General features: G+C 43.3%; 1 protein-coding gene across 13 annotated transcripts in view; it reads right to left on the bottom strand.

The window, feature by feature from the left end:
- Positions 1-20,150, bottom strand: part of frmd4a (FERM domain containing 4A) — a 114,177-nt gene that overhangs the window by 18,164 nt on the left and 75,863 nt on the right. For 11 of the 13 annotated variants that reach the window (XM_088297505.1, XM_088297500.1, XM_088297502.1 and 8 more), the window contains 10 exons: positions 16,074-16,139; positions 10,672-10,766; positions 9,592-9,684; positions 6,808-6,892; positions 5,180-5,236; positions 4,179-4,201; positions 1,358-1,441; positions 1,213-1,278; positions 1,076-1,133; positions 771-857 (listed from right to left, as the gene is read on the bottom strand). In XM_088297505.1, coding sequence (XP_088153631.1) covers positions 771-857; positions 1,076-1,133; positions 1,213-1,278; positions 1,358-1,441; positions 4,179-4,201; positions 5,180-5,236; positions 6,808-6,892; positions 9,592-9,684; positions 10,672-10,766; positions 16,074-16,139 — 714 coding nt within the window. Of the gene's footprint in view, positions 1-770; positions 858-1,075; positions 1,134-1,212; positions 1,279-1,357; positions 1,442-4,178; positions 4,202-5,179; positions 5,237-6,807; positions 6,893-9,591; positions 9,685-10,671; positions 10,767-16,073; positions 16,140-16,292; positions 16,370-18,663; positions 19,017-20,150 lie in introns of those variants that run through there. The other 2 variants (XM_088297503.1, XM_088297501.1) reach the window with 2 other exon arrangements.

The following is a 20,150-nucleotide window of genomic DNA, read 5'->3' as shown; positions in this document are numbered from 1 at the left end:
TACTTAGCATAAGTTTTTTAGTTTACACCTAAAAAAAAAGCAATTTAGCTTCCTAAAACTGTGACCTAACATAATTTGGCATTACAACTTCTACTACTCAAACAGACAGATGAATCATCCGTGACAAACAGGAAAGCTTCAGCGGACGGGATGTCTTTATCAGGATGTTGAGTTCATAGCTCACTTCAGTTCCTGTGAACGTGTGCAAATTTGTTAGTGTGTGTGGGGGGGGGTTTATGTGCTTCAGAGTGTCGGTGGCCGATCAGCGCGCAGTGATGGCGTTAAACCCATTAACGCCTTGTGAGAAGAGGCAAGACGCCAGTGTGCAAGGCCTTAAACACGAGAGGAGGGTGTACCAGAGGTGAGCCAGAAAGGGTTCTACATACGAAATTGCGTGATTGGGTACAGAGAGCGAGAGAGAGCGAGAGAGAGGGGGGGGGATGCCCAGGTTGAAAACAAACACGAGTATCTGTGAAACACTGTCACAGTTCTTCTCCAACACAATGAGCTGACTCACTGACGGGGGGAAAAATGAGTCGTGACCATATCGTCACACGGGAAGACTGCGGGACGACTTTAAAAATGGTCAAAAGTGGAATTATTCATCGGAAGATTTAAAAAAATAAATAAATAAAAAATTTGATGCCTGGTACTTTCCGCATAATAATAATTATAACATGTTCGAGCATCCAAACATGTAAGCAAGGTGCCACTGTGTTTGGTCTTTGACGGACTAAAGATAGCAGAGATGCTTATGAATGTCATCTCACCTTTCTTGGCTTGACTTTGTCCTGATGGTCATACTGAAATATGCCTTTATAGCTCAGTCCCAGCCACCATGGGATCCCCTGCTTATCCTGTGACAAAACAAAAACGTCACATGAGGGTGTGTGTGTGTGTGTATGGTTTGACAGCAAGAGAAATAAGACAACCAAAAGCACAGATCGCTGCGAGCGAGCGCCATTATGGCTCCATGCCGCCTGCTTAAAAGTCCAGAATGAAAAACAACATGTGCTGTAGAGAGGGTGGTGGGGGAAAAAAAAAAAGAAAAGAAGGCTGGGTAATAAAATTGTACCTTTACGGCGTAGTAATGTACTCCATATGTTGGCAGGGACTCCACAATACTCATGTAGCTGTGAGGATGAGGAACGGACAACACGTGAGATTTGAAGCCAAACAGGCTAATCGCGCTAACGTGGCGCTAACACTCACTTTACGATAGCTTGTCCTCTGGATTGCCCGTTGAGCTTCTTGTAGTGCTCGATGACCCGCTCCTCACTGCGAAAGGGGAAGAAAAGCTTTGAGAATAAAGCAAAGACGTTGAGAGAGGAGGAAGGTGAGGAGATTTGAATGTCACCAGTAGGCCAGGGATGGATGTTCCTTGAGGGCCTGGGTGGGCAGAGCAGGAAGCTTCTTCAGGTCAGACCTGGTTGCGTCGTTACTAGAAGGGGGGGGGGGAGACGGCAAAGGCATGGTCAAGACATCGTTTTTGGTTCATAAAGCTTTGAAGTGACGCCGATGAACTGTAGCGAGAGGACTGTATTATGTTACACTGAAAGAAGGACATTAAATCAAGTGAGAAGACATTAAAGAGTGACAGTGGATGCGCTGTGCTGCAGACACAGAGGAAAGAGTCAAGTAACAGGAGACAAGACGGAGAGCAATAAAGAAGCGTATTAAAGAGATATTAAAAAGCAAAAAGATGGAAGAGGGAAAAGACAGAAGGCGTAAAAGAGGCAATGAGCCAAACAGACTTCGCCGCTTTGGACAGAATTCTCAGACCGCCGTTGGCAGGAGGTCACAAAAACCTCGCACTAATCCCAAAGACTCTCTGCCAAGCCCCGAGAGGATTGGGGAAAGCCCTGGGAACACGACCGTCTAGGAGTAGAGTGCCAGGGAGAGCTCCCAGCGACAGTCTGCCTGGTTCGTCGGCGTGTGAACGCAATTTGTTGGGCTTCGTATGTTACCTTTTACACATTTGTTCATGCAGATTACAACTGTGTTAAATTACATATTTACGATTAGGAAACGGAAATCGGGTGGCACGGTGGACGACTGGTTAGCACGATGACCTCAGGTGTGTTGTGTGCAAGGTAGACAGAGACAACAGGATGGCAAAGTTGAGCGACTGGGGAAGGGACGAGCGAACGATGGCCACAACAACAGCCTACTCAAACGTAGCAATAGTCTCATGATGAGGTGCTGCTACGCTCCCAAAACTAACATCCGTGGGAAGCGTGACAGAAGGCTGGATTTACACTGGAAGTTGAAGCTCCCAATTCCCATTTAATGCGCATATCAGATTTTTTCCCACCATATATCCCAAGTGACACATATTCCATATGATTTTTGTTCACACTTGTCGGAACATACGAAATAAACCACATGTGCGGACAACTAAATTGAATGGAAGTCAGTCCCGAAGCATCAGTGGCAACGGAGAAGTAAAGAAAGGTTACATAAAATATAGTTGGCCTGGGCTAACTCTTCCCCCCCATTCAAGTAAATAAGGGAAACCTCCACATGATTTTGCCTTTTTAATGATGGACAAACTTTTCCATGCTTTTGTAAGGCTGATTTTGCATTGGAAGCTCAACATTTGATGACATCCAGTTAAATGTCTTCTTTTCTCTTTTCAGCTGCCAAGATGACACATGTCCTAAAAATGTCTCGAAAGAGGTATAAAAAATAAATACAAATTAAAAAAATTAAATGTGTCATGCAGCCTAGTTGGCAATGGAGAGGACTGCTTTGTGTTTCTTTGAGAAACCTGACTGAAACTGACGCTTATTCGGAAACGGCACAAAACAAATACGCAGAAATATGCAGAGATGGGCAATTTGTCCCTGGAAAGGAACACATTTTTGGGGCGGAGGATGAGAAGTTTTGTAAAAAGGACGGATTAAGCAAGGCCGGAAGTGGGTTTTCGTCTGACCCCGTGAGATAGAATTCAGATATTTGCACTCGGAACGGAATGCAATCTTGTAATGTACTGGTTCTCTCGCTCTCTCTGAAAACACTGCCCTTATTCTCTCTTCATGCATGGACATTTTTTTACAGGGAAATGTTGCATATGGCTTTTGGGGGGGCGGGGAGGCGGGGGCTAGACCTCATAGCGCAAACGGTATGTGGGTGTGAGGCGGAGGGGAAAGCGAGAGAAGTGGGCAGGAATGTCACCGGAGGTTGTCACATTCCAACTCGGGGCATGCAGGATGCTTGACTGGAGGAAATGAGGTCAGACGTGGAGGCTGCTGCAGTGTGTCACTGTTGCTGAGGCAAAGTGATGAAGGATGACGACACGCACACAAGGGCATGCAAAGCATCACGTGCGTGGGTGTGGTCCTCGTGACTCACATGCTGTACGCTATGCAGGAAAATGTAAAGGGGAACATGTTGATTTCCTTTACGAGACATTTGCATTTCCTAGATCAGATTCCAAGTAAGTGGATGACTTTCGACAAGATGTTGGAGTGCGTCTGTGGAACATTTGTGAGGTCATAGACGCTCGGTCGAGTTTGTTTCGTGGGGTTGAGGTCCGCACTGTCAAGTTCTTCCATACCAAAGTCAGTCAACTAAAACAAGCGATTGTGAGCGGTGTCTCAATACTTTTGTCGACATTTATCTTCTCATTTTCTGATGAAACTCACAGCTATCCATTCAAGTAAGGCTTGTGGTAAATTGCCTTGCCAAGGACTGTCACTTCATCCGCCCTCTTTCACTGCAGTGCATATGTACTCTGTATGATTATGTATAATTTTCTCTCTTCAGCAAAGCAGGGGAGATTTACACTGCAGGGTTAAAGTGATGATTGCAAGCTTTTTTTTCTCTCCAGGGTGACAATTGGAATATGCATCATGGCAGCAAGTATAGAAAATAAAACCTGCATGGACTGACATGCTCACATGGGAGTAAGCTTTGCAAGCATATCATATCGTATGATTGTTTACTTGGTGCGTGTGGATTAATCGACATGCAATTTTGTTGTCTGCACATGTGATTTGTTTCGTTCGTGAAAAACGGCTAAACTGGAAATGTGTGACTTAGCCTGACTGGTTAACATGTTAATGACCATGCTTAGGGAATAATGACACCAACAGTGACGGCGTCGCTTTGAGTTCAATGAAATAAAAGTGTAGCAACAGTGAAAAACCAGCAACAGGAATAGTGAGAGATCTTACCTGGTGAAATCACTTTTAGCCTCCTGCGAAAATAATACGAAAGATGGTGAGATTGGGAGGATTTCAAATAGAAAACATTGCACTGTTATTGGTAGCAGTCACAGACAAAAATGTCACCACCGTATTTCAAGGCTTTGAGAGGAGATACGGTGATCCCTCCCCTTACAAGCTGTTTTTTTTCTCCGTTGTGTTACGAGACCAAATTTGAGTTACAAATGTGACAAAAGAAGTGCAAGTATTATTTTTCTCCACCTGGGGTTGTCATCCTCACCCCCTACTGTAGTATCTGTGACTTTGAAAAGGCGGGGCATGGCATGGTGAGTGACGTGGACGTCAGTGAATAAAAGTTTCGAGTTGGCTGGCTGCTAACGAGCTAACCCGTTAGCCTCAGTCTGCATGTTAATCGGCGTGGGTTGTGAACTTTGACAGCTTGTGAATGAAAGTGGTTGTCACGCGTTTGTTTTCTTACTGCTAGCTCAATAAAAGAAAGGAAAACGCACTAGTGGCTGTATCTATTTTGGGCTATTAACAGTGAGTGGGATGTGCGACAGCAGAATGTTACTCTGGAATCTTCAAGAAGAGATCATTTTTTAATAATCAAATTATTCACGTTATTTGAATAAAACTTGGCGGTCCGAAAGTCAATGTCACTAATTACCCATGTAAACATGCACACACACATGCAAACATACTTGTAAATGGCGCGACTATGTGAAGTAAAAGCGTCACCCAGCTGCTGGGTTACATTAGAAGTGGCTGAGGGCGGCCAGGAATGTCGGTGGCCGCCAACAAAGACTTTTTTAGCATTTCAACTTGGAAGCATCATTACACCATCTCTGACAGACCGACAAGCGCATTACATAATGACAGTTTCATCCTCGTCAATTAGCATCAAACGCTTGTGGCCGCACTGTGGAAAGGGGACCGTTTCCTTGGATCAGATCAAGTGCCGCCTTTTGAGGAAAATGGGGACGGGCAGGCGGAGAATCACTTTATCTTACTTGGAGAATATAGGAAGCCAGTTCAAAGACGACATCGCTGTCCACTTCAATGAGCTCCTACGAGAGAAAAGAGACACATGAAGGACATGATAGAAATGAGACGCTTTCCCAAAATGGGGTGTGGACCCACGGAAATGTCTCTGATGTTAATGTCTTGCCCAAAGACTGCCTGGTAATTCTTTTCATGTGCCTTCGAACTGCTGACATCTCTCATTTCGTGACCTCTTCATGTGGATGGGGCTGGGAAATTTGGGAGCAGATTTGGGAGGCTACCACGCTTACTATTGATGAGTCTTAACATGTTTTTCATTGCATATTTGCACATGAAAATCAAGATTTGGAAAATCAAGGCAAACTCTTTTACCCGTCTCTGTTTAAACGATCCAATTTATATAATGGGGGAAGGGTGGTTGTGGATGTGAATACTGGGTCAAGTATTCCAGGAATGCTCTCTTTCCAATCCACCTCTTAATTGGTTTGGTGAGATCAGACGGCCGCGATGAAACACGAGAAGGACTGAGAGCGTACCACCCACAGCGTTGCCCCTTCAAACACAACTGTGTCATTTTGTAACGCACACCAAACACACTGTTTTCTCTTTCTCATCATAAATCGACATTTCTGCTTTTTATTAGAATAAAACGTAAATCGCAATGACGCTGAGACAAAAAAAAAAAAAAAAGCTACTAATATTTGATCCATTCATGATTTCCAACAAGGGTGCTATCATTTTGGTTGATGGTTTTCCTTTTCTGGACACTCCACTTAAAGGCTTGACTGGCGTAGCAGCAGCAAAGGTGTAGTGCGGCGATTTTTAAAGCGCAAAGAAATGCCTGCACAAGAACAGTTCGGTTGTATTTAATACAAGTTCACTATGTTTGCATTTAATATTTAAAGAGATTCATTTTAAAAGTTGATTTAGGTACAATTTGTATCTTCTAATTTAATAAAACTATTCAAGTATAGCTTTTTTTTTCCTTATTATGCGCAGTTAGTGTTCAAATGAGGGGATTAGTTGGACAGAGACAGTAAGTATTTTTTTTTTGTGGTACTTGGAGCGAAACGTTTGAAAACTACTGACATGGTGGCCAGAATCATTCATGATATTTCATAGGAACATACTTTGTAACTCACTATTTGAGAAAAAAAATCCTATACAACAGTTATATGATTCAAAATATGCATCAATCTTTGGCTAGAGTATTTAAATGTGATTTTTTTTTTTTTATTTATGTTCATTCAGTTTGGACATAGTTAATGGTTTAAAATATATATCAAATATTTTTGATACGTTTCATTTGGTTGGCACTTTTTTTCTCAAAGCCAACGCCGCAATTTCTGCTAAATGTCATGCTTGTACTATCAAACAAATGGTTGATTGGCTCATCTACACCGCGAACAACACTAAGCGGATGGCTGTTAATGGTTCAGTGGTTTAAATCATTTGTCATTTGCAGGACCAGATCCCACCCGCTATCCTATTTACATTAGAGGCAAAATGGATGTAATCGACTGTTTTCTTAACGCAATCTTCTTGAGTCTTACACCAGAGAAGAGCCACTTTGAAATAAACACCATCCAGTAATCTAGTCGTTAGCCTACATTATGGCAACAGAAAGCTGATTTACCTTGTAGATGTTGGACTTGGCATTGAGGAAAAACAGCTCAATGGTGGCATTGTCTTTCAAGTATGATATACTCTCGATGTAGAACCTGAACATAAAGAAAACCAAAGAGAATGTGTCAGACAAAGAAAACACGGTTTCCCTGAAAAAAAAACAGCCACACAAACGATTGTACTGAGCATTTACCATTTGGCATCGACCTATGCGGTCGAATGAGGTTTGTATTACAAAAAAGATGAAAATGTACTATTGGACACATTCATTTTACATAACTACTATAGAGTAGATCAACACTCCAGTAAGTTATTTCTATTAATAAACCTCTTGTAAGATCACTGACATGACAATCTAAGGATCACCATGACTGTAAAGACAGATTTATTATTTACAGCCCTTGCACTGGTTTTCATTGAACAACAGGTGTACTTAATGGCGTGGCTGCTGAGTGTGATGACCAAAATCACCACAAGAGGGCACTACAACCATCCGCATCGTGAGCTTGTGTCTCACCTCAACGTCCTTATAACGATCTACTGTATCACTAAATTGTCTTGTAAACACACACACGTACACACTCACCCGCACGCGCAGAGTGAAGAGCAAAGCACAGTAACCCACTTCTGGCAGGCCACTTGTGAGCCAGGGAAGTAACATAATAACACCTTCTAAATTTAGCTCATGAATGCATGCATGCCTGCATGTAGAGCTTTAAGGGATGCTATGACGGCAGTATGCTGGGATTGAGCTACTCATTCTTAGCGCCTATATTAAAAGATGCTAAATGCATTCCTACCACCTGCACATGCATCCAAACCGCATACATTTCAACAGTAGCGAGCGGATTGGCACCTGATGATTTACTTAATTAAATCCACCTCTCAATATCATCACTATCATGTCACACTTATACTGAAGGAACTCAATACTATACAAATATACAATAGAATAACACAGAACGGTGCAACATAAATGTAATTGATGTGTGCAGATCACTACAGACGAACTTGGATGTAACAAGTTTTGCGTGGACCAACCAATCAGTGGAAGGAAAAATGCTGACATCATCAAGACCCAGCACTCTGGTCCCATGAGGATACAGTTGAAATTGGATTAATGAAACAAACAGTGCCATTGCCGACAAAATACATTTTAAGTTTCGTGGACTACTGATTGCAAACGCCATGGGCAGATTCGAATGACATGGCAACACAAAGAGACTGAAATTTGATTGAACGAAAAAGAAAAAAAGTGTCATGCATCATTGAAGGGATTCTGGTAGTCATCTTATTAGCACCAGAGTAAGAGCCTGACCATTCCGTAAGGATGTAGTTATGCGGCTGTTGTATGAAGAACGTTTTATTATTATTAATATTTCCCGCTCCCTCTCCACATAAATGGCAACGGAACTCCTTATGATAGGCATTACTGCCATCTAGGGGATTATTCACATACTTCCTAATGGTGAGTAAATTGAAGCAAGATCATCATTATTCCAGTATTCATTTTTGATGACATTTTTTTTTCTCATGTAAAATGGATGCCTTGGCTAGATAAAGGTTGGGAACACACTGATCAAGGCTGAAGGCAGTGAGCGCGAAGGATCAATGACGGAACGACCGTATTAATTTACAAGTTTTACGTCGACAAATTGCAAGACCGGCCCGATCAATAACCACGTATTAACGTTTAATTAAAGCCGTACCCTTGATGAGAGCGGCACACGGGGCAGCCTGATCTCTATTAAGCGTACCTCAAATACCATACGCATCAAATCATCCTTATACTTTATGCCAGAAAAAACAATATGCTTGGACTATAAATGAATTCAGCGTTGACATTTGGGTTGATTGTTGTTCTATCAGTCTTGGATCTGCCCGCCCATGTGCGTGAGTAAGTGTGTTTGCGTGTGCGTGTGCGTGTGTGTGTGTGTGTGTGTGTGTGTGTGTAATATATTGAGGCTGATGACTGGACTGAACAATGTTAGAGAATGACTGAGTGAGAACCTTTAACTGGGGTCAAAGTTCAGCAGTTACATCGCCCCTTCCACATCCAATCACCTTCATATCTACGAACTATAAAATGATAAACGTCATGAGTTACGGATGCTGTCTTTTGTAATTTGGGAGTAATTGTAAATACCCGCACATAAATACCACCAATTTCTCCCTGAGACGAGACTTTTGCCAAACAATCGGCGCATTGTGTCACTATTTTTTGGTCCCGCTGTAAATGTCAACCTGGGAACGACTTCTCAGCAGCATTGTTTGGCTCAGTGTACCACGTTGCTATGCGTGTTGCTAGCCAATGGGGAACTCTCCGGAGGGGAGCTGGGGCGGGGTGGGCCAGTGACATTATCCGGATGTGGGGAACAAAGAACTCCAGAGGGCCAAAAACAAAGCCTGTGCTTTTCACTCAGAGCTATCTGAGGTTGCATGTTTATGGGTGTGTTTCGCGTCAGCAGTTCTTATTTTTCTACGAGTTGCATTTTGAGTTGGTGGACGATCATATTTTACTGTTGACAAGCTGGAGAGCTGAAAATCTTTTTAATAAATGTGCACTCCTCGAAAACGCCCAGTAGTCTTCGTCGAGTGGTGGGAAATGGTAAACAGTGCATACACTTGAGATCAACGAGGCTCGAGGTGATTGGTTGAGAGGCCCCCCCATGGCGGGGAGTTAACTATTAGGGTCAGCGCAATTTTATTGGGTCTGTCATAACCGGCCGCGTTAATGTGCTCCTCACAGCACACCCAGCATAGGCAAAACACATTAAACACACAAAGAACTCACCTGACGCAGAAGTAGAGGACAATGGGCCCTGATTTCTTGGGAAATTCATGTTCTAATACCCTGCGGTCCAGCTGTAGCCAACTAAAATGGCCCCTGAGGAGAGCAAAAAAAACAATATGTTTTTGCCTGTTTTGTCCCGCCCCCAGAAATGACATAAACAAAGGAGACATGCTCACGACAGCGGTCAAATTATTTCCCTTTATGCAAATCATTTGGGCCTTGACTTTGCATGAAGCGTTGTGAGGTGCAACAACGAACACAGTGAATTCATTGTCGTGTTTTTTTTTTTTTTTTAAACAATGGCCTCCGCTCAAAGGCTAAACTTACACTACCTGAGACAAAGGAAACTATTTACAATTTTTTTTTTACACCATTGTGCAAATTAATAGCAGACGGCGTGTCCGTGGAGGAGACCCTGATTTAAGCCAGTGAGCGGAAGAGTCAGCCCATGACAACTAAATCTCCGGTTTCCTCCCCCATTCCAAAAACATGCATGCTAGCTTGATTGAACAATCTAAATTGTGCACAGGTGTGAATCTGAGTGTTTGTCTATTTGTGCCCTGTGATTTGCTGACGATCACTTCAGAGGGTTGGTGTTGATGCTTCTGGAGTTAACATGAAATTTGGGTCTGCGCTCAGCTTGTTTCATATATTCTGCATTCGGTGAAAAGACATTTGAAATCTACATGGACGTGGTAGTCAAAAACAATCAGATGGTTTCTACTTCCTGCGTTTGTTCCCTATCCCGCTGACTTGATAGGACTCCATATCGAGCGGTGTTTCATGCTGAGCAAAGGACTGACGATGTGTCATTTCTTTTTTTCGGCATTTGAAGCTCAGTTCCGAGTGGAAACATCATGTCTGGTAAAGAACTGTGATCTCTGCGAGTACACTGGAACAAATCTGTCATCAAACAGTAGCAAAGGGGGACCTTAATTTTTTTTTCCGATTTGTATTCCGTTGCTTTGATGCGGGAACTGGCGCGACAAACTGCTCATCTCCACCAAGAAAAGTAACTTATTCAGAAAAGGAACTTATTACATTTGACTGCTCAGTGGAACACTTTGAATCAGGACTCACGTTTCGTCTGTGTACGCAATTCCGAAGTACTCCTTCTCCTTGAGGTTGAAGTGCGAGGCCACCAGGTCCAGCAGGTCCTTAGCCATTAACTTGGGCTGCAGAAAGACATTCCCTAACATCAGTAAATGACTTTAGAGCACTGCAACATACACGGTTGTTTCTCAGACTATACTGGGTTGAAGTGCCATTTCAATTGGCTGCACATTAGAAAATATCTTAAGAATTATGGACTTCTAAATGATGCCTGTAGTAAAAATTCCGTCTCTCAGAAGACTCCGTATTGATTTCACATCACATTTAGGGTGAAGACAGCAACGTCGGACTTGTGCCAGAGGCAGAGGACAAGCCCAGTTCCCTATAATAGTACGTGTGTCTGTGCCCACTTAGTCTCACATGGAGGTGCAATAATGAATTAACAAATAAATTCTCATCAAATTAATCAAATATTTTTTGATAATCGAGTAAGCATATAGCTTTTTTTTTTTATTTAAATTTGTCCATATGCTCGGTATTTGGCCTCTGAATAGTAAATATTAATCAGATTTCGGAAGCCCCCCCACAAAAACAGACTGCTTTTTATCAAAATAAAACAATTGCTGTATTTTGGAAAACAATGATCAACATTTATGGACCAAATCAATAACTAAATCCAGAGTAATTTAGGTTCAATTTCTACACTGTCAATTTGAAATAAATGTTTTGGAATAAAAGGATGGAATCCAAACATGTTTTTTTTCTTCTGATTCATCGATTAATCGACAAAACAATCAACAGCTAATTAGATTATTAAAATAATACTTTGTTACAGTCCTAGTCTGTTTACTGTTTTTTGACTGTTTTGCATAATACTAACCAATTTAAAGAGGTGAAAACAGCATCGGAACAAACCTGCACATGCTCAAAACCCACCCAAAAATATGCTTGACGAATATATATGTCACTGTTAGAGTTATGTCCTAGACATAGTAATAGCAAATGAAATGCTTCAATTCTCATTACTGTTGCTAGTCATGAAGTTCTGCAAAAGGAACAGCCTTGTTTCAGAGTCTTACTGCTATTGATTTGCTGCAGCTACGAAGCGTTTTTCGACAGAACGTGAGTAAAGTAGAAACATAAGTGAGAGAAGAGGCAATTAATGACAGGAAGAGAGGCGAAATGGACGACGCTCGTGGGTGCTTGCTGACGGTGCGGCGACCGGGCGCTCTCATCTCAGCCTCTGTCCTACACCTCTGCTGCAGAGTCATGCCTCTGGGCCAGAGCGCTGTACTGCAGAGGAGATAGAGGGCCGCGGCCGGGACCAGCTTTCAATTGCCAACCCTAATGGTTGACGCTGAATTGGGAATGATGTATTGTAGTGGCAAAGTGATGACAGCCACCCCCCTTCACTCATCGCCTCGCTAACGGCATCCGGGACGTTTTAAATCACAGTTGCGGATGAGGACTGCTGCCTCATGCTGCTTGGCCGTGACATCTTGAGTAAGAGGATGCCCCGCCCTGAGTGAGGTTAACCATGGGTGTGCCTTGCCCCTGCAATACACACACACACACACACACACCCACACGCACGCACACGCACACCAGCTCCGCATGCAAACAGCCCATGCCCTCGCAACACACTCACGCTATTAGCGACAGCAGTAAATGGTCAGATCTTCCGAACAATCTTCCCCCGAGGTCTGCTGCTATACTCACAGCACACATACAACCTCAACGACAGACGCTACTGGGAGCTATTTAAAGAGATGCCAGTGATGATGTCATCCCAGCACATACACAAACACACACATGTCCACTGACCTAGATCACATGACCGCCTACAGTGATTTTTTTTTTCAATTTTCTTTTTACAACACAAATAAGGCACAGGAGAGCAAACAAGCCCAACGGAGAGAAACATCAGTTGAGATGTGTCTGAGGTATTCATCTATTAGTTTTGTCAGATCAAAAATATATAAATATCAAGGGGGGATAAATAAAGAGGGTCCTCGGTTTACGATGGAGTTCCCCTCCCATGAAAGCGAAATTTGTTAGATTGCGTAAGAACGCAACGTATTCTACCAGTAACCTACGCGAACATAATGTAAAGTGACAAGTCAAAATTAAAGCACGGTAAACGAAAATCACTTCTCGGGCATAAATGTATAATTCCTGTGGCGCAAAACAGAAGAGTCAGAGTTATATCACATGCTGTATTTAACCACATTTGCTTTTGTCTTTTCTATTTTTTTAAACAGAATCTAATTAAGCAGGTTAATGCTGCAACAGTGTGACGTCTGGTGTAACATGTACAAAAAGTTGTCAGGCTGTGACAAGTGACACAATAGAATGAGTTAGATTTTGTGAATCTACTTTAAGTGAGCACAGTTTCTGCCTTCAACTGGCGAGCCACATCGGGTCAGTTACGAGCCCTCCGATCCACGGTAAGCGCCCGAAGAGGATAAGTAGCAGGCATAACGAATGCATGGAAATGTTGGGTCTGGAATTATGCGATCTTTCTAGCATTAGCGGTAATGAGTGTTTTTGGCTTTTCTGAAAAGCATGCCGCGGTCTTTTATTACCACACAACCATCAACAATTCGAGCCGATAATAGCAATTATTGTGCATTCGTGCAAACCACAGCGGAACCAGGAGCGAGTGTCGAGCGGGGACGCGAAGATAAAGGCCTGTTGTGAGGGAGATGACAGCAGCAGAAGCAATCTTGGGAGGTTTGCCTTGAGTCACTTGTCTCGATGTTGGGATGAATATTGCAGCGTATAAGGCCACGCTGAACTCTGTGATTGGTTTTGGATCTTTGTACATGTCACGGTTTTATCTGTGAGGCGGTAGACGTCAAACATACAGTATACGGACGTGCAACTGTGTTTTGGGAAATCAGACCGACAAGTTCGTAAGTGATGTCATGCAAAAAAAGCTCTCTGGTAACACAGGTAATTATTAACATTACAGAATTGCAGGGGAGTGTTGATGTTGAGGAGATGTGACAAATGCACAAAAGGCAGCGCACACTGCTAATTAGGCTCTACGTTCAGACGATTCACATTGCCTAACGAAGAAAAATGTCTTAATCTCAGGTTGTCACGCTTTATATCTAGTGGACAAGAACGTTGGTGTCAATCGATTCACTAGAAACATCAGTTCTTTGTACTACTCTCGTGGCTCGAGCAAAGAGGACGATGTAACATTTCCGTGGGAATAAATAAATCAAGACAGAAATATTGATGTCTAGCACAAGGTCAAAGCACCGGATCTGACTTTGGATCCAGATGTGCATCAACATTTAATGTGCTCTTATTTGGGCGCAATGCATCTCAGCTGACATTTCACTTTAATCAGTGTCAAAGTTTCAGGGAAACCCTGCAAACAAGCATCAAGCCGACACAAATCCTCCATGATGGATGCACGACACTGTAACGTGTCGCTGCTCCATTTGCTGCCCATTAGCCTATGCCATTTTAGTCATATGAACGGCATTTATTTTACAAGGGTGGTATATCAGGTGGCGGACTTTTGGTTTACAACCTGACCAATAGGTGCGCTGGCCTCCTGGCACATAGCTGCCGGCCAACGAGGCGTTGCTCCATAAACAAACCGCAAGAGGACTCCCTCTCAAAAGGTAAGAGGAAGGCGGTAAAGGAAGTGGGGGGGGGGGGGGTGAATAAAAAGCAAACGACCCCTCTGGGATTAAACACCTGGCCAATGTAACAAGTCGCTGACCTGAATGAGATCAAGATTTCAAAGGCCATCTGAGGCTTTGCAGGAAGGGAAGGAGCAAAGCGCTGTTAAATAATTAGCAAGGCATTAAATAGTCGAGCGCAGCGATAGACTACTTTCTCAACGCTTGACAAAACATTCCACTTCTGGCGGGTTATGACCATTCCCTCAAGACAACATTTTCACAAAGTCAACATGATAATTTTTCTCTTCTCTTACTAATGGCTCAGCAGCCTACTGAATTCGCACAGTTTACAAAGCCGGCAGAATGTTGAGTAATCGGGATCGAGTCCGGCGCCGACCTTCCTGTGTGGAGTTTGCAGGTTCACGTGGGTTTTCTCCGGGTACTCCGGTTTCCCTCCCAGATTCCAAACAAATGAGTGAACACTCTGTTTAGGAGGTTGACTTGACAAGATGGATTCAAGTTCGGTTGGAAGTTTTTGGACAGAGGGGCAGAAGGAGAAGTGGCGACATGGATGCAGAAATGATAGGATCAGATAAATTGGGAATGTATGGATGAATGGGACGGCTGAATAGGTGGATGCTTAGATAAAAGGATGGCAGAAAGAATGGATACACTACGCATGGACGCATGGATGGAGGTGATAAGGTAGCGGTTCAGTTGTGTTTGGAGAGGCCGTGGGATTTGGTGGGGGGGGGGGGCAACAGGAGGCTGTGACTCGGAAAAGAAGCTCAACTGCGCGAGCATGAAGCGGAGAGCCGAGAGAGAGAGGGAGAGAGATGTCGAGAGGGATAGAAGATGAGAGGATCAGTTCTGGCACCGTAATCGAATCAGAGAGTCAGCAGACCTATCCTCGGCGTGAACACTGAATTTTTTTCCTCTCCCTTTCTCACGTTTGTCTATTCCTGAGCCCTTAGCTCAATTTTCTCTCGCTGTCTAAAACTTCCTGACTTTTTTTCCCCCTCAATCTCTTGATTCTCCCCTTTCTCCTGAACTATACCAGCACAATTATCTCCTTTTGTTTTGTTTTTTTGCTGCTGCACTCGGGTAATGAGTGAACTGAGGTGAATGCCAATGATGGAAGGCGACAAGTAAGACTTTCAAAATGAAGTTACTGTAAAAGTGTGTTGACATGAACAGACTAAAATGCTGAAAACGGTCCACTCCTGTCTTTATGTAACCAAACTAGCATGGTTCTCACCCATTGGGATGCTTCCCAAGATGAGGCATGGGGCTGCACAAAAACAGTTGCTGGAGCTCCAAGAAAGGTAAAATTGTAGTTGGTGGCGGCTTGCTTATCCAGGGAGGACGAGACAATTGACAGTTGAAGGGGAAGGCGTATGATGCCCCTTTAACACCCACAAAAAATCTGCATAAAAAAATGTGCAATACAAAACAAAGCTATTTCTCAAAGTGGCTGTTTTGATGAGACCTTTAGTAGCACCAAGGTTGTTTTCCGGCACCCGAAAACATCCAGAGCTATTCTGTAGTGTCGAGATGATCACTCAAGAACAGATTTAGGCGTTGCTGATGCACTGCCCTCGGGCATCTGTCTGTTTGATGTCTGTGCGGTCAGGTGAGCGTGAGAAAAGCGCAAAGTCACCTACTGCTGACACATTTTGTCCAGTCAGCAGCAACCGTGGACCCCTCTGGGACACGGCTACTACTCCTCCCTTACCCGCAGCTTAGAAGAGAGGAATAAAAGAACTGGAGGTATGAGCAACTCACCTGCACCAGGAGCTCCAGCTTCCTGTCGTCCAGGAGATGGACTTGACATCGTCTCCCCTCCGTCATCTGTGAGACAGAAGAGATATTGGTCAATATTTGTTGGTATTTAATCACAAAGGAAAATGCATAAAACCCAATTGCTGTCTATGAACTCTCCTCAGTCATAACAAGGTTAGTTCTAAAGACACAATGGCTCAATACAGCCATGTGCTGACGGACCTTTCCAGCAATCCCGCTTTTGAGCAGCAAAAGCAGCATCCATCAAAGCATTAACTGCAGCGACCACAATGAGGGCGGCCGATTGTGACAACGTTTGAATTGTTGATGCAATGCTTGCTGAATAGAGCTGCCAAGTCCATAAACACACAAGCAGGTGCAACTGCAAAATAGTGTGGGAAACACACGGCGCACGCACACAAGCAGCGTGGTAGACAAAGCTGAGACAAGGCCGTCCAAACATGTCTCCGCATTTCAGAATTCACACAAGTTAGAATGGAGATGTACAGACTGGTCGGGGATTAGTTGAATATTCGTCTGATCCTTGAGAATGTAATCGTTTGTTATTTTCGCCTGGTTTCTTGGTGTTCACCGGGCTTGTAAATTGACGACTCAGTGGTATTGTCGGGTAGTTGTCATGCAGTTATAAAATTCCTGCAGAGTCGTGCTGATTTTCGCACCTGCACTCTATTGCACAGACGCTTGAAGCGACTGCATGTGTGACTGGGCAAACAAACTCTTATATTGCAGCTTATCCCAACGGTGGTAGGCTCTTTTTAAAAGCCGCTGGAGTTTAGGCGAAGATCAGGACAAAGCGCTTTTACACCGCCTGAAAAATCTTATTTTTTTTCCAAATAACTACTTTTATGATCGGTTGTAAAGCAACTTGCAGAATTAGAGTTTTTCAAAGAATTTGATCTGTCTTAATATTGTTTACGTTTGCGTTATACTAAAAAAAAAAAAAAAAAAAAAAAAAAAAACAAGGACTGGTTGAATTCATGGCATCAATTTATGAAATTTGTACTGGCCCACTCAGGCCGATGTAAGTCAACTTCCGATGGCCCTATACAGTCACGTCGTGGCCCAGGCATGACTCGCATAATTATTAGTTACTGTCCCACCAACTAAAGGTGAAATCACACAACTAAGTATGTGTTGACGATATTTAATGGAAATCGCAATTTATGAACAGGGAGGATATATCACTCTTAAAACACCCCACTGGATAATCTTTCAGAATCCTTTGACAAACCAGTTGATCTTGAACACAAAAAGAGTGAAAATACACAAAGAAGGCCCGGGTGCCTGTATGGGCGTAGCCCGCTTGAGAAACAATGGCGAAAACATTATGAAGTTCCAAAATTTAGCAGGTATAAACGCATACAAAACTAGTTGAAAACAATCACAGGGATCACGTTGGGAGCACGAAGCAGGGTGGACAGGGTGTGTCCACAGTACGGTGCGGTGGTGGGGGGTAACAAACGCACTTTTTCACAGAAGCATGGGATGAGCCGTGAAGGGAAAATACACTCATGCACCACGCAAACTGTTCAAACATGTGCAGTCGCCTTGTGCTTTAAAACCTCAGCTGACCCCGCCCACTCGCCACTGACTGATCGCCTGCGGTTTGAGGCTTTGGATGGGGTGCACCTGTTCACACAAACACATTTATTTTACAAACCATTTGCTTTCATCTCAGATCTATCGTTCCATGTTTATACTGTATATGAGTCATTTTAATTAGCGCTACCTTGAGCAATGTTATTGTGACAACAGTAAAAGCCAGCCACATGTTCGACTAAGTTAGAGCATGAATTCTATATCCAACTTAAGTGTACGAGAAACCTTCATGTTTTTTTTTTTCCACTACGAGTGTGACTTTTGACCTAGTAATATGCAATTAAAACTTATTAGAAAGCTACTCTGCTGCACTAGTAATGCCAATAGACCTTCCTTGAACTAGCAGCCGCCTAGACCAGACCAGTAGTTTTGCATGACCACTAATATACATTCGTGCACCTACTAGTATGACAAACTAGTTCTACTGGTGTGCAGAAATGCCATTCGACGCAGTCCTTGGACTAGTGTGCTAAATCTTCTTATGAGGGGGGAGAAGTGTACTAATTGATGGATTTTGCTGGATATGAATATCTGGAGTAAATGTTCAAAATGACTTTCCAACACACACCCAAAACACAAAGTGACCAAGAATTGTGCAAGTGCAACAAATCATTGCTTTCGAAGCTTTATATTTTAAGGGACAGACACTTTTGGCTTTTGCTTTGTGGCATTGGACAAACACTGCTGACTACTTTTTTTCTTCTTTTTTTAAAGCCAAAAACAAGTCTATAAATAGAACCAAGTGGATGAAGAAAAAGCAACGTGGGATATTTGAGCTGTGCTAGGAAGGAAGGATCAGAATCCAAAGCATCAAGAGGAGACGTGAGCATGTAAACACAAGTCATACTCAAGAGCGACCCTATTACAATGCATCTCAACCTGGGTGTGATGATTAATCAGCATTTTTGTCAGTTTGACTGATTCTGGCAGTGATGCTCAGCCAGCCTAGGCAAAGAATACATTCAAACATTACCTTCAGCGTGCTGCGTGAGGCTCTCACGCCAGAAAAAACCCCAAAACAAAACACTCCGAGATGTGGGACTCACAAGAAAAAAACAGTCTAAGAATTCTTATTAATCCCAGAAAGTAGCGAGTTGCGCGGGAGGCAGACAAGCGTCAAACTGCATCCGGCCCGAGGGAGGATGAGACACGTCCGCATCCATGTTGGAGGTGACCACTGACCAGCGGATTGAATGGACAAGTGGCTCACTCACTGGGGCTCTCTTCCGAGCCTTGTCGTCTCCCCTCCCCGCCCCTACGCCAGCCAGGACGCCGCTCGCGGAAGGAATAACCCGGCTAACTAGCAGGCTAGCTTCCCCTGCTCTCATCCCCCCTACTCCACCTCCAGTAGGCTGAGAATGATGCGCGCTCACTCCTCCTCCTCCTCCTCCTCCCTCACTCCCTCTTCCTCCTCCAGCCGCCAGCGGCGTAAACCGCAAGAACAAGCGCGGAGCAGCGGACCGTACCAAGTGGCAAAATTTGGGGGGAGTGAAGAAAGGAAACCGAGAAGCAAAAAATGAATTCGATAACTCCTGCTCCAATGTGTCTATGGTTAGATTGTTTCGCTCGGGGCGGTACAAAACGCAAGAATAATGGAGGAAAATAAGTCAAAGAAAGAGAAGGACGTGTGTGTGTGTGAAACAGAAACCCTCCTTCTCGAAAATTCTCATTGGCTTCGCGCGTGCACGGCACTCTCACGTCTACACAGTCAAAACATGTGATTCATTCATTCGTTCATTCATTCATATAAACAGCACGCGTGGACAGGTGTGTTTGCTCGCTATCACTGCCACAATTAAGAGGAATTTAACTCGGCGCTCGTAAGTCAATTGTCCTCATATTGGAATGCACTGACATGCCATTAATTCATGCAAGCCCCACAAAAACCCACCATTTTTGGGTTTCTCTTCTCTTTTCTTTCCTTTTTTTTTAATAAAAAAAGGCAATTTATTGCATAGGATCAAAAAGTAGAACGTAAAGAAATGTCTACTGCAGTATAATTAATATAACAATTATTAAATTTGAATTGAAGGATTATGATTTTGATAAAATCACTAAAAAGAGAATGCAAAGTCACAGACTCTTAAGATCGTTAACTTCAATGTTTGGCGAAACCACAGGTGTCATACTCAAGGTCAGGGAACCAGGTCTGACCCATGACTTCATTTTATGTGTCCCCCGAAATCAAATCAAGCATGTCGACTTTCATGATTCTTGCTAAAATCTGTACCAAAATTTCAATTATATATATTATTATTATATATCTGAGTTCGAATACAAATAGTACAGCTCTGCAGTAAGGAACTCACACCTTAAACGGGTCATATTGGGTCAGACGAACTGTGGTGAATCGACTGGTTTATTCCACTGAGCATTTTATTTTGCAAATGCAGACTGAGACGGCCTCTTGTACGCTTCTCAAGTTCCAAGTGGAATTGTTGTGACCAGAAATGCACGCAT

The sequence above is a fragment of the Idiotropiscis lumnitzeri genome, chromosome 6, assembly GCF_059441095.1.
Source record: "Idiotropiscis lumnitzeri isolate Australia: NSW breed Sydney's pygmy pipehorse chromosome 6, RoL_Ilum_1.0, whole genome shotgun sequence".
NCBI classification, from domain to species: domain Eukaryota; kingdom Metazoa; phylum Chordata; class Actinopteri; order Syngnathiformes; family Syngnathidae; genus Idiotropiscis; species Idiotropiscis lumnitzeri.
Note: the sequence above shows the minus strand (reverse complement) of the source record. Positions and strands in the feature narration are given on the sequence as shown.